The sequence below is a fragment of the Dryobates pubescens genome, chromosome 8, assembly GCF_014839835.1.
Source record: "Dryobates pubescens isolate bDryPub1 chromosome 8, bDryPub1.pri, whole genome shotgun sequence".
In the NCBI taxonomy this organism is placed as follows: domain Eukaryota; kingdom Metazoa; phylum Chordata; class Aves; order Piciformes; family Picidae; genus Dryobates; species Dryobates pubescens.
Window position 1 is genome coordinate 39,658,638 of NC_071619.1, and position 14,186 is coordinate 39,672,823.

The following is a 14,186-nucleotide window of genomic DNA, read 5'->3' on the forward strand; positions in this document are numbered from 1 at the left end:
AAGTGGCCCCTGCGCCCAGCAAAGGGTTGTGCACCCGGCTTGCCGGGGTCGGGCCACGCTACGGCTCCGGAGCCCTCTGGCTGAAAAACATTTAAGGTTCCTCTAGCTTTTTTCACTCGTCCTCGGGCACTCCGTGCCCCACCGGTGCTCCAAGGCCTCTCGTGGCTGCTGGTGGCAGGGCCTGGCCCGCGCCCTCGGGATCGGCCAGCATGTTGACCAGGGGTTGTCTGCTTTGGGCCTTGCAGACCAAAGCAGAAGTGCCTCCACGTAAGTGTCTTGATGTATCTCCTTTTTGGATGTGAAAAGACAGCTCTTAAGGCAGGAGTTACACCTGGATGTGTTCCTGTGTGATACATTCTAGGTGATGCTGCTCCAGCAGAGGGGTTGGACAGAAGAATAGAATAGACTAGACTAGACTAGACTAGACTAGACTAGAATAGAATAGAATAGAATAGACCAGGTTGGAAGAGACCTTTGAGATCATAGAGCCCAACCTATCATGCAACACCATCTAATCATCTAAACCATGGCACCAAGCACCCCATCCAGTCTCCTCCTAAACACCTCCAGGGATGGTAAATCCAGCACCTCCCTGGGCAGCACATTCCAATGGCCAATCTCTCTTTCTGGGAAAAACTTCCTAACCTCCAGCCTAAACCTCCCCTGGTGCAGCTTGAGACTGTGTCCTCTTGTTCTGGTGCTGATTGCCTGGGAGAAGAGACCAACCCCCTCCTGTCTACCACCTCCCTTCAGGTAGTTGTAGAGAGCAATAAGGTCTGCCCTGAGCCTCCTCTTCTCCAGGTTTCACAGGACAGTGTCCAGGCAGGTTGTGAATGACTCCAGAGAAAGAGAGTCCACCACCTCTCTGGTGAGCCTTTACCAGTGCCCTGTCACACTGGAAGAAGCTCCTTCTCATGTTTAGCTGGAACTTTCTATATTCACATTTGTGCCTGTTACCTTTTGTCCTGTCACTGGGCACCAATGAAAGAAGACTGGCCCCATCCTCCTGACACCCATCCTTTAAATATTTATAAGCATTAGTAAGATCCCCCATCATAGGGGATCTTTTCTCTAGGTGAAAAAGGCCCAAGTCTCTCAGCCTTTCTTTATAAGACAGATGTGCTAGTCCCCCAGTCATCTTTGTAGCCCTTTGCTGTACCTTCTAAAGCAGTTCCCTGTTCTTGAACTGGGCAGCCCAGAACTGGACACAGTTGTCCAGATAAAGCCTCACTAGGGAAGAGAAGAGGAGAAGGAGAACCTCCCATGACCTGCTTGCCACAGTCTTTGTGATGCACCCTAGGATGCCATTGGCCTTATTGGCCACCTGGGCACACTGATGGCCACACACTGCTGTTCAGCCTACCATCAACCAGTACCCCCAGGTCCCTTTCTGCCTGGCTGCTCTCCAGCCACTCTGACCCCAGCCTGTAGCTCTGCATGGGGTTGCTGTGGCCAATGTGTAGAACCTGGCACTTAGATGTGTTCAATCTCATGCCCTTGGACTCTGCCCATCTGTCCAGCCTGTCAAGGTCCTTCTGCAGAGCCTCTCTACCCTCCAGCAGATCAACTCCTGCCCCCAGCTTGGTGTCATCTGCAGATGTACTGATGATGGACTCAATGCCCTCATCCAGATCATCAATAAAGGTGTTAAAGAGCATGGGGCCCAGCACTGATCCCAGGGGCACACCACTGGTGCCTGGCTGCCAGCTGGATGTGGCACCATTCACCACCACTCTCTGGGCTTGGCCCTCCAGCCAGTTCCTAACCCAGCTCAGAGTGCTGCTGTCCAAGCCAGAGGCTGACAGCCTGGACAGGAGTTTGCTGTGGGGGACAGTGTCAAAAGCCTTGCTGAAGTCCAAGTAGACTACATCCACAGCCTGCCCCACATCCACCAGGCTGTCACCTGATCATAGAAGGAGATCAGGTTGCTCAGGCAGGACCTGCCCTTCCTAAATCCATGCTGGCTGGGCCTGATCCCTTGGCCAGCCTGCAGGTGCTGTGTGATTGCACTCAAGATAACCTGTTCCATAATCTTGCCTGGCACTGAGGTCAGGCTGACAGGCCTGGAATTCCCTGGTTCATCCATCCAGCCCTTCTTGTGGATAGGCATCACGTTGGCAGCTTCCAGTCATCTGGGACCTCTCCAGTGAGCAGCTTGGCAGCTCATCTGCCAGCTCTCTCAGCACCCTAGGATGGATCCCATCCGGTCCCATACACTTATGAGTATCCAAGTGGTTCAGCAGGTCTCTTACTACTTCCTCCTGGCTTGCAGGGGGACTATCCTGGACCAGTATAGATATTTCTTTTCACTAGAACTTTGCCCACTTTGTACAGGCTGTGCTGTTTCAACTGGATCAGGGTAGTTTGTGGCACAAGTTACGTAAGCACCAGAATAAGGTCACCTGGGTTTTGCTCTTGCCTCCTGCAGTGTTTTATGTCTGTGTTCTCCCAAAGTTGTGTCCTCTGAACTGGTTCCATTTTGTTCAGGAACTGAGTCTTGCACCAGATTAGTTTGTTCCCATCTTCAGGATTCAAGTTAATAAATACCTTGCAAATGCAGCTCAGAGCCTTGATCAGCCACTTCCACAGTGGATTTCTCAGTTTGAAGCTTAACAGTGCTGGAGAAAAGTGGAGTGCTTAAGTGCACACAGTAGTTAGGCAGCACAGCAACTCATTGATAATTGCCAGGAGGGGGTTGGTCTCTTCTCCCAGGCAACCAGCCCCAGAACAAGAGGACACAGTCTCAAGCTGTGCCAGGGGAAGTTTAGGCTGGAGGTGAGGAGAAAGTTCTTCCCAGAGAGAGTTGTTAGCCCTTGGAATGTGCTGCCCAGGGGGGTGGTGGAGTCACCGTCCCTGGAGGTGTTCAAGAGGGGATTGGACGTGGCACTTGGTGCCATGGTTTAGTAGTCATGAGGTGTTGGGTGACAGGTTGGACTTGATGATCCTTGAGGTCTTTTCCAACCTTATTGATTCTATGATTCTATGATGATTCAGTGTGCTTAACTCCACAGACAGGCTGGAGTTTTCACCAGGCTTCTACCAGAGGCAGGCAACAGCCTTCCTGCTCTTCCTCTCTCTCACCCCAAAATAATTTCCCCTTGGCAATATGCATGATGCACAAGGCAAAGTATTTATAGTGCCATCTAGCTCAACTCGTGGCTGACACTTCCTTCCATTTGCTTAACATCCTGGGAAATTCTAGCAGCAGAAAGCAAAGTAAGGAAGCAGCCCCACTGCAGTTGAGCAGCGACTGGCAAGGGACACCACCATTCAGGCTGCTTGTGCAGCAGGTGGTGCATGCTAAAGAGGCCATATGGTGTGAAAAGTGACATCTAAGAGGCAATGTCTGGTTTTGGTTTCTTTTTTAAGGCAGCTTTGGAAGGAGCACACCAAGTGAACCAAAGTGATGCAGGCTTCTGTTGGGCTGTCACGTGCACAGGAGAGCCCAGAGTGAAGTGGCCAAGCTCATTATAGTTATGGGAGATATGAATGGTAAGCCATTATCCCCTCCTGTTCTGTCACACCATTGAAGGCCATTTCATCCTTCAGATCAGCAGAGATGGCATGAGGCATGCAGCCCTGTCTTCCTAAGGTTGTGTCAGAAACAGAAGGGACCTCAGGGGGGTCACCACCAGCCAATTCTTCTATCTTGGGGCAGGATGACCTATACTTGGTCTATTCCCAGTACCTAACTCTGCTGGTTGTCAAGGAAGCATCTTCCTCCTCTTTGCTAACCTTGACATTCAACAGCATTTCCTGATGTCTCATCAACTTCACTGCCACATCTGAAGCCACAGATGCCACCTGAAGCCACCACAGAAAGATGAGGAGGTTCATCTGGAGGTGGGGAGATTCAGGCTGGAGGTGAGGAGGAAGTTCTTCACCGTGAGAGTGGTGAGGCCCTGGAATGGGTTGTCCAGGGAGGTTGTTGAGGCCTCATCCCTGGAGGTGTTTAAGAGCAGGCTGGATGAGGCTGTGGCCAGCCTGATCTAGTGTGGGGTGTCCCTGCCCATGGCAGGGGGGTTGGAACTAGATGATCCTTGTAGTCCCTTCCAACTCTGACTGATACTATGATACTATGATCTTGGTAGCAGTCTCCCAATGATTATAGCTTTAATAGAATGCTTGAGTTGTAAGGGACTTTAAAGATCATCTAGTTCCAACCCCATGGCAGGGATTCCTCCCACTAGACCAGGCTACTCAAAGCCTCATCCAGCCAAACACTTCCAGGGATAAGGCATGCACAACTTCTCTGGGCAACCTGGCTCAGTATCTCACCACCTTTAAATTCTTCCTAATGTCCAATCTGAGTCTACCTGCTCTACTTTAAAACCACTGCCCCTTGTCCTATCACCACAGACCCTGATAGTCTCTCTCCAGCTTTCCTGTAGCCACCCTTCAGGTACTGGAAGGTGGCCACAAGGTGTTCCTGGAGTCCTCTTCAGGCTGAACCAACCCAGCTCCATCAGCCTGTCCTCACAGAAGTGCTGCAGCCCTCTTACCATCTTTGTGGCCCTCTGGACCCACTCCAATAGATGCATGTCCTTCTTGTGCTGGGGACTCCAAAGTTGGATGCAATACTCCAGGTGGGGTCTCACAAGAGCAGAGAAGAGGGGCAGAATTGCCTCCCTTGCCTGCTGCCCACACACCTTTTGATGCAGCCCAGGGTACAGTTTGCTTTTGGGCTGCCAGTGCACATTGCCAGCTCATGTCAAGTACCTCATCAGCCACCCCTCCCATGTCCATCCCTGCAGGGCTGCGCTCAATCCACTCATCACCCAGCCTGTATTTGTGCCTGACTGCCCTGACCCAGGTGCAGGACCTTGCACTTAGCCTTGTTGAGCCTCATGAGGTTGGCACAGGGCCATCTCTCCAGCCTGTCAAGGTCCCTCTGGATGGCATCCCTTCCCTCCAGCGTGTCTGCTGCACCACACAAGTTGGTGTTGTTGGCAAACTTCATGAGGGTACACTTGATCCCACTGTCCATGTCAGTGACAAGCACCAGTCCCAGTACTAATCCCTGAGGGACTCCATTAATCCCAGGTCTGCATTTGGACACTGAGCCATTGGATTGCAACTCTGATAGCAGCCATCTAGCCAATTCCTTTTCCAGAGTGGTCCATCCATCAAATCCAGGATATTGTGTGGGACAGAGCTAAAGGCCTTGCACAAGTCCAGGAAGGTGGCATTATTTGCTCTTCCCTTACCCACCTGAATTACTCCTTTCCCATGCTACTGTCTTTCTGGGGCCAGCCCAGCTGGACCCCCAAGATGCTGAGCTGAAATACAAACTCACAGACAGGAGTTCATGACAAGGTGACCCTTGCCACAGGTGGGCAAACGGACAAGCTCCTGTTGACTGGGAGATGCTTACACATTGTACTTCCCTTCCCACAGCCTACTGACCTTCAGGTTCCCTGTTTATAAACCACACTCCTCCTCTCACTCTAGCAGGTGGTTTCCCACCTGCTGATCACTTGTCTTGGGATACAGTTGTCTGGTATCACTGGCTGAACACGAGCCAGCAGTGTGCCCAGGAGACCAAGAAGCCCAATGGCATCCTGGCCTGCATCAGGAACAGTGTGGCCAGCAGGAGCAGGGAAGTCATTGTGCCCCTGGACTCAGCACTGGTTAGGTCACACTTTGAGTCCTGTGTCCAGTTCTGGGCCCCTCAGTTTAGGAAGGATGTTGAGTTGCTGGAAGGTGTCCAGAGAAGGGCAACAAAGCTGGGGAGAGGTCTGGAGCACAGCCCTGTGAGGAGAGGCTGAGGGAGCTGGGGTTGCTTAGCCTGGAGAAGAGGAGGCTCAGGGGAGACCTTCTTGCTGTCTACAACTACCTGAAGGGAGGTTGTAGCCAGGTGGGGGTTGGTCTCTTCTCCCAGGCAACCAGGACCAGAACAAGAGGACACAGTCTCAAGCTGTGCCAGGGGAAGTTTAGGCTTGAGGTGAGGAGAAAGTTCTTTCCAGAGAGAGTTGTTTGCCATTGGAATGTGCTGCCCAGGGAGGTGGTGGAGTCACCATCCCTGGAGGTGTTTAAGAAGAGCCTGGATGGGGTGCTTGGTGCCATGGTTTATTTGATCAGATGGTGTTGGGTGATAGGTTGGACTTGATGATCTCAAAGGTCTTTTCCAACCTGGTCCTGTCCTGTCCTGTCCTATTCCATTCCATTCCATTCCATTCCATTCCATTCCATTCCATTCCATTCCAGAATCACCAAGGTTGGAAGAGACCTCAAAGATCATCAAGCCCAACCTGTCACCACAGACCTCATGACTAAACCATGGCACCAAGTGCCACATCCAATTCCTTCTTGAACACCTCCAGGGATGGTGACTCCACCACCTCCCTGGGCAGCACATTCCGATGACGAACGACTCTCTCGGTGAAGAACTTTCTCCTCACCTCCAGCCTAAACCTCCCCTGGTGCAGTTTGAGACTGTGTCCTCTTGTTCTGGTGCTGGTTGCCTGGGAGAAGAGACCAACCCCCTCCTGGCTACAACCACCCTTCAGGTAGTTGTAGACAGCAAATTCCATTCCATTCCATTCCATTCCATTCCATTCCATTCCATTCCCACTTCTCTCTGCTGTACCTCAGGCTCCCCAGCAGTGAACCAGAGGCAGCTGTGCCTCATGTCTGTCACACCCATCAAGACCTGTGCACCGAGGTGCAGAAAGACAGCTGGCTTGTGCTTTTGGTGTGGGGTTGTTTGCTGTTGCTGTTGAGGCTTTCTTGTTTGGTCGGCGATTGTTGTCGTTTTGAAGAGGAAAACAAGGAACGCAGCCTGTGAGAAACAAACCCAAGTGTGTTATTTTTTTTTAAGGTTTGGTTTCATTTATTTGGCAGTAATATCCAACACCCCTCCCCTCCCCACCCCCCCACTTCAGAACAATTACAAAGTCAAGTAAAGTAAGTGCACTAAGGAAACCTACAGAATACTGATAAATTTCACACACGTAGGGATTACAGAGGGGGGAGTGGGACGTCTTTGACTTCTTTGTTTGTTGCTTGCATTTGGCTTTTTGGGGGGGAAAAAAAAAAAAGAAGAAAAGGGGAAAGGAAAAAAAAAGCCTTCCCTGCCCTTTGCAGCCTGCACAGCAAATGTCCCCCAGGGCAATGGCTGCAGTTCTGCACTTCAGTGAGCAGCCAGCTTGCTGCGGGGTACCGCCTGGGCATGGCTCGCCCCAGGGCTGCCTCTGCCCTGGGTGTGGGGGGTGAGGCAATTCGGTTCCCTTTGGGTGCCACAGCCCTTCAAACTGGCCTCCATCCCCACAGCTGCTCTGTCCCCTGAGGGCACGAGGAAAAGGCTTCACATGTTGGCAGCCCTTTGCACGGTAGAGGCACGTTCATTGCAATCCTATCCCACTGTCCCAGGCTGTCCTAGGATATGCTGTATGGCTTTGTCACGGAGCTCAGCTCACCTTGCCCGAGACAGCAGTCCATCCCTTTGCCTCCAGTGCAAGTGCAAGCTCTGCAAACCTCAAAAGCCAGCACACACGTCCCCAGCAGCCTTCCTCATCGACCACACATCCACAGGAAGGGGACTACAGAACATACTGCATAATGCATCTTACAGAAGCTCTTCAGCTGTGGATTTGCCTCCCCTTCCTGCACATGGTCTGCTTCTCCCAGTTGGAGATCTTCCTGACTGGACAATAAAATGTTATCTCCACCCTTTAAGGCAAGCTGTTGTGTTTTCTCTAAGGCACTTTAATGATCCAAGCTGGAACAAAGTGAGCTGGGAGGCACAAACTACCTTTCAGAGCAGGGATGGAATAAAGCAAAACATTTATTAACAATGTTCCTGTGACTTCACATCTAGCACATGAAGCTGTTCCACTCATCCTGTTGGGAAGGAATGAGAGTACATCTAATGGGTGCTCCTGATTCCACCAACCACTGTTTGTTCAGTGCCACCACAACACAATGACTCAGTCCCTGAGCAGCATTGTCCACATTACCCTCAGTTCCTATGGTCTCATGCCTCTCACCTTCACAGGTGACAGCTTCTCAGACCCTTATGGGAAAAGAACCAACCTCCTTCTGTATGATGCCAAAACCTCCAAGGATGGCAGTATGATTCCCCCTGGAAATGTGGCACTGAGACAAAGTCAGTGGAAGTCCTCTGGGTTCGTATCAGGGAAACAGCTCAAAGACCAGACAGCCTTTAACAAATCTGGCTCATGGGAGACCATGGGATGGACCAAGCTTTCTCCTTTTCCTACACTTGTTAGGTAGGAGCTCATTCTTCCTCTCCAAGGAGGGCACTGTGCAAGAAGGGGAAGGCTGGGACAAAAGTCCTGCTGATCTTCACTCAAGCAGAACGTGATTCTGCAGATGCATGGGGAGTTTCACTTGAGGAAGTGCTAGAGACTGCGAGACACCTGGCAACAACTGCTGACGCTGCTCACAAACACAACTGCTTGGGATGCACAGCAGGGGTATGAAAGGACCATGGAAAGTGGATGCTCAGGTGTGGGAGTGTATGAAGTACATTTGACAGCTGCAGGAGGAAAATTGTCTGGGCCTGAGGCTACAGAGGTGAATGTCAACAAACCAGGATTTCCTTTCGGTCTAGGACCAAGGGTCTGAGCAACATATCAGACAGAAGTGAAGGGGGGTGAGGGTGGTCAGAGATGGTCTAATCAAAGATAAGATGTGTGAACAATGAGGCTTCCAGCCCTGACTGCAACCTCAGAACCTGGAGTCGAAGAATAACCCTATTGCCTCATCCCAGATGGAGATGGAAAGCCTAAGGTGATGGCTAACAGCCCAGACTCCAATTAAACAGCTTTCTGTGTAGTTGAGCCTTTTAACAGACCCTCCTAATGGGATTGTCTGGTTCCTCTGTCTCTAGACTGCTTGGCACTTCCTTCTGGGCAACTTAGAGAGGCATGAGCACGGACCCTCACCACATGGCCAATACTAGCTAAGGGAGCAAGATCTAGAGAGCTGCAGTGTTGATCTGTGCCTGGTCAAACTAATTACAATACACCTCTGCCTCTTCTTCCCATGCTTGTCCCCAGCTGAGAAACACCCTGTAGAGCAGGGCTCACAAGTTGCTCGTGGTGTTTGTGGTGGCTGAGCACAGGTGTGATACAAACTGTGCACGGGCATCACAGCACTGTCAACAACAAAACCCCACAGGCTGGGTTTCCATGAAGGAGCTAGAGCTACAAAAACATACAAAAGCTGAATTACTACCCTAGGAAATAAAGCAATAAAACAACAAAACAAAAAGGGGAGTCAGCATGTGAATGTGATAAGAGAAAAAAATATGATAGCACCTCTAAGGAGGGGGCAAGGAGAGTAAGAGTGAGATGAGGTCAAAAGGAACCATGTTGTGTTAGAGCCCACAATGTACAGGAGGAACTGCTGGGGACAGGATGGTGGAGCGCAAGGAGGAACGTGCTGGACTCATACCAGCAGCATGGCACCACAACTTCCAGGTGTCACACCAGGCTGACCAGCTTTGAGGAGCTTGAACCAAAGGGGAGGGTAAGCAGGCCAATTACGGCCTGCAGCACATGTGCTCAGCCACAAAACTGCTGGGTCTGTACTTCTGCAGCCAAGGATTGATGTATGGATTGAAGATCCCCTTTTCTATCCAGCAGTGACCTCCATCCTTTCCCCAAATCCAGGGGAACAACAAATCTATGTCAGCTCTTGGAGGGAGCAGCTGTCTGCTCTGAGAGAGTCCCAGAGGCTGCTGCAGTTCCCTCCCAGCCTTCCAAGGCCCCAGCAGTGAAGCTCCCTGAACAGGTGGGCTCTGCTCCCCTTTTCTGGCCCCATTCTCTGTGTATTACAAAACAAATAACCCATCGCTATACAATGTAAATATCTGTGACTGGGCAAGCGTAGCAGACACTTGCACATACTGAGATCAGCACTGGAGGACAGGGCATCAGGTTGGGCCCATCCTCCTGGGCTCCTCCAGGGTGGAGGCCCCTCACATTTCCTTGGTGCTCATTCTCTTGGTCTTCTCAGCTGTCTCCTAGAAAAAGAGAGCACAGAGGTGAGGCTCTACACTGACACAGGAACCGACAGTGCCCTGTATCCTTTGGTCCATCCACAAGAGGTGATAATACTGGCTTGCACTTCAAAGCCTCACACCTGTATTGAGAATAGAATAGAATAGAATAGGAGTAGAGTAGAATAGAATAGGAGTAGAGTAGAGTAGAGTAGAGTAGAGTAGAGTAGAGTAGAATAGAATAGAATAGAATAGAATAGAATAGAATAGAATAGAATAGAATAGAATAGAATAGACCAGGTTGGAAGAGACCTTCAAGATCATCATGTCCAACCTATCATCCCACAGGCAACAGAGATGCCCCTTATGATGGGTTACACCCATCCTGAAAGCAGGGCAGGGAGGGCTTGTGAGAGCCTTGCTCTCCCTGGAGGGCATTTTCCCCTTGGGGAACTGGGTTAGTCTGTTCCACTCCCCCTCCCTGTCCAGTAAGCCTATAAAAAGGAAGACACTGCAGCCATTGGCTCTCTTTTTGGCTCCTGCCTTGCCTGGATGAGAGGACTGCTGCTGGCTTCCTGCTTCTCTGCCACGCAGTCAGGCCTGGTCCTCCTCCTCCCTGCTACATCTATGCCTTTTCAAAGGACTGGTTTTGTATATACATATATTTTTTTCCCCATCCATCCTTGTTCTTTACCCTTGTGAACCCTTCCTGGTATTGTTTTTATATATATATACTGTTTAAAGAAAATGTTTACCTCTCTACTTGCAAAGCAACTGCAAATTATTTCCTGGTGGATTTGCTCCTTCCCTTTCTTTTCCTCTCAATTGGGAAAGAAGAGGGGGGAGCAGGGGAGGGATTCTCAGCCTTGCCCCCATCTGAGCTCTTAAATCCCAATTAAGGCTCAAACCACCACACCCCCTTACTCTGCTCCCCCTTTATACCAGAAGTGACAGAAGCAGAAGGAAGTCCTATAGCAAGGAGAGCCTTAGAAGGAGCTCCACTAGCAAGGAGAGGCTTAGTACAGGCAGAGCTTCCCACACTAACCTGATGCTTCTGCAGTTCCTGAACGTATCTAGCCAGCTCCTCCTCAGTCAGATCTTGATTAGGTTGCTGTCTCTGAGCAGGTATCTTCTCATTCTTCCCTGCAAACAGAAATGGAGTTCAGTGTTATCTCAAACAGGGGATACAAATCTCAGAGCCTGAGCCATAGTGGAACAACAAGAGGCAGGTTGACTACTGCATTCCTTAAGCTTAGGGAGGCCTTGCTGGAAGAAGGTATGGACTGGTTTCTAGAAAGAAAATGGACCTTTGGCTGCCTGGGACTTCAGAACCTGGATATTCAGTTTGTCCCCATCTCTCTCTCCCAAGTAATACAAATAATAAAGCCACAGAGGCTGAGTATTATTTTGAAGAAGCACCTATAATTAGGGGAAAAAATGGAAGCTCAGTGCTGTCCAAGAAGGATAGCTGATGCCTCACAAAGAGGTAATTTTGCTCAAGGGAGATATCTCTTGATGAGGTGTCTGATCTGATTAGAATCATAGAATCATAGAATTGTTAGGGTTGGAAGGGACCTCAAGGATCATCCAGTTCCAACCTCCCTGCCGTGGGCAGGGACACTTCACACTACAGCAGGTTGCTCACAGCCACATCCAGCCTGGCTGCAAAAACCTCCAGGGACAAGGCTTCTACCACCTCCCTGGGCAACCTGTGCCAGTGTCTCACCACCTTCATGGGGAAGAACTACTTAACATCCAATCTGAATCTACCCATTTCTAGTTTTTTCCATTCCCCCCAGTCCTATCACTCCCTGACACCCTCAAAAGGCCCTCCTCAGCTTTCCTGTAGCCCCCTTCAGATACTGGAAGGCCACAATGAGGTCACCTCGGAGCCTTCTCTTCTCCAGACTGAACAGCCCCAACTCCTTCAGTCTGTCCTCACAGCAGAGGTGCTCCAGCCCTCTGCTCATCCTTGTGGCCCTTCTCTGGACACTTTCCAGCACCTCCACATCCTTCCTCTAATAGGGGCTCTAGAACTGGGGGCAGTACTCCAGGTGGGATCTCACCAGAGTGGAGCAGAGGGGGAGAATCACCTCCCTCGACTTGCTGGCTATGCTTCTCTTGATGCAGCCCAGGATGTGACTGGCTTTCTGGGCTGCAAGTGCTCACTGCTGGCTCATGTTGAGCTTCTCACCCACCAGCACCCCCAAGTCCTTTTCTTCAGGGCTGCTCTCAAGCCAGTCCCTGACCAGTCTTTATTGGTGCTTGAATTGCCCCCACCCAGATGCAGGACCTTGCACTTGGTCTTGTTGAACCTCATGAGGTTGTCATGGGCCCAGTTCTGCAGCCTGTCAAGGTCCCTCTGGATGGCATCCCTTCCCTCCAGCCTGTCTGCTGCACCACACAGCTTGGTGTTGTCAGCAAACCTGCTGAGGGTGCACTCAATGCCACTGTCCGTGTTGCCAACTAAGATGTTAAACAAGCCTGGTCCCAGTGCTGATCCCTGAGGGACTCCACTTGTCACTGGCCTCCACTTGGACATGGACTCACTGACAGCCACCCTTTGGGTATGGCCATCAAGCCAGTTCTTCATCCACTGAATGGTCCATCCTTGGAACCCATCCTGCACCAGCTTGGTGATCTGGATGTGGTGCTTTGCTCACGTCCAGGTCAATGACGTCAGTCATGATCTTGGGTTTCATAACCTCTCTAACACATAGCCTCTAACCTCTCTACTACTCTGCCATGGGCACAAAGTCAAGCCCACTCTGTGCTTCTGCTGAGGATGCAGGGAACAAAGCAGGCAGTAAGACCAGGAGTTGCATACCAACTCTGAAGGTTGTTTCTCAGGAGGCAGCACAAAGAGTCTGTCATTCAGTTGCTTAACCACTGGGCCCTACCCACAGCTCCACTGGCAGCTCTATCAGTATTGAAGTTATCTTTTCTGAGGTGAGTTTCTGCTGTCACAGTGAAGTCTGGGCTGAGGTGATCCCAAAGAAGAACACCTCTTCCTGCTTCCCTCTTTCCTCTGCCCAAACTGTTGGCTATAGATCTGAACTAATGTACTGCTGACAGCCTCTGCACAGCACTGAAAACAAACCCCACGCAAAGCTCTGCTTCTAGGGAAGAAAGCCATAAAAAACACAGTGCAGTGCTGGGAGGGCAGGCATGACTCCTTGCAAAGGACCTGTAGATTTCCCAAGGCCAGGTAAATCTGGCTTTCCACTGGCCCTGGACTGCCTGTCAGAAGGCAGAAGGGAGAGGTGGTGTTCATGACCCCACCATGACTTCTCACAACTGTAACATAGGTGCCTTCCAGAAGAAGAATGGACAGACTGAGAACCTTTTTGTGATCACCACCTCCCTTCATCTCCCTTGCTCTTATTTTCTTCTACAGTTTTTACAGCAAGGAGCTGAAGTGGTTTCTTGGGCCTACTGGATGAAGTCTGGTATCTCTCCTCTGGGGTAAAACAGGACTCTAGCTCCTGCTGTACAGATGCATTGAGGATATTGATACACATACAGGAAAGTGGACCTGCTCACACTTGCATGGATGGCTGCAGACAGTGACCTCTTTGGTCTGCACATGCCCCAAGCCATCTGGATGCAGAATAGCTGTGGTCTGGAAGATCTGCTGCTGACTTTTCATGACATCAAATCCAAACAACAAGCTCTCAATCCAGTTACACATTTCTCTGACCTCTAGAACAGAACCAGTTTGGGTTTGGCCAACCTAAAGCACAGGAGGGCGATATAAATACCACCCATAGAGTAGCTGAGAGGGAAGGAATCTGGATAGCTGGTGCCCTCAGAAAGACAGAAAGCACATCTCCTTTTTGTGGAAAGCCAAAGAGAGTGATTGTCTGGAGAGCATACAGACCCTCACAAGTCATTGCAGTGCACACCCAGTTCCCACAGGCACAGACGCAGCGGTTGCACTCCACCTGGGTCTCTGCTCCATCCTCATAGGTTTCATCTTCTAGGGCACACTCTAGAGAGGAACAGAATACAGGCAGTGGCTGTCAGACAGTGAGCAGACAAAAGACAACATACTTTGGAGATACCTTGAGAGAGGACAGGTACAAGGTTTTAAAGACATTCATCCTTCCCTTGGCCAGCAGGAGCAGGGAAGTCATTCTGCCCTGTACTCAGCACTGGTTAGGTCACACCTTGAGTCCTGTGTCCAGTTCTGGGCCCCTCAGTTTAGGAAAGATGTTGA

The 14,186-nt window shown here is 50.6% G+C and overlaps 1 protein-coding gene across 1 annotated transcript in view; it reads right to left on the reverse strand.

Annotated features, from left to right (window-relative positions):
* Window positions 1–9,016: 9,016 nt before the first annotated feature.
* The window catches only part of FSTL1 (follistatin like 1), a 79,567-nt gene continuing 74,397 nt past the window's right edge, over window positions 9,017–14,186 (reverse strand). The window contains exons 9-11 of the mRNA XM_054163743.1: window positions 13,848–13,958; window positions 11,013–11,110; window positions 9,017–9,991 (exon numbers count right to left, since the gene is read on the reverse strand). Coding sequence (XP_054019718.1) covers window positions 9,947–9,991; window positions 11,013–11,110; window positions 13,848–13,958 — 254 coding nt within the window. The 3' untranslated portion in view covers window positions 9,017–9,946. The remainder of the gene's footprint in view (window positions 9,992–11,012; window positions 11,111–13,847; window positions 13,959–14,186) is intronic.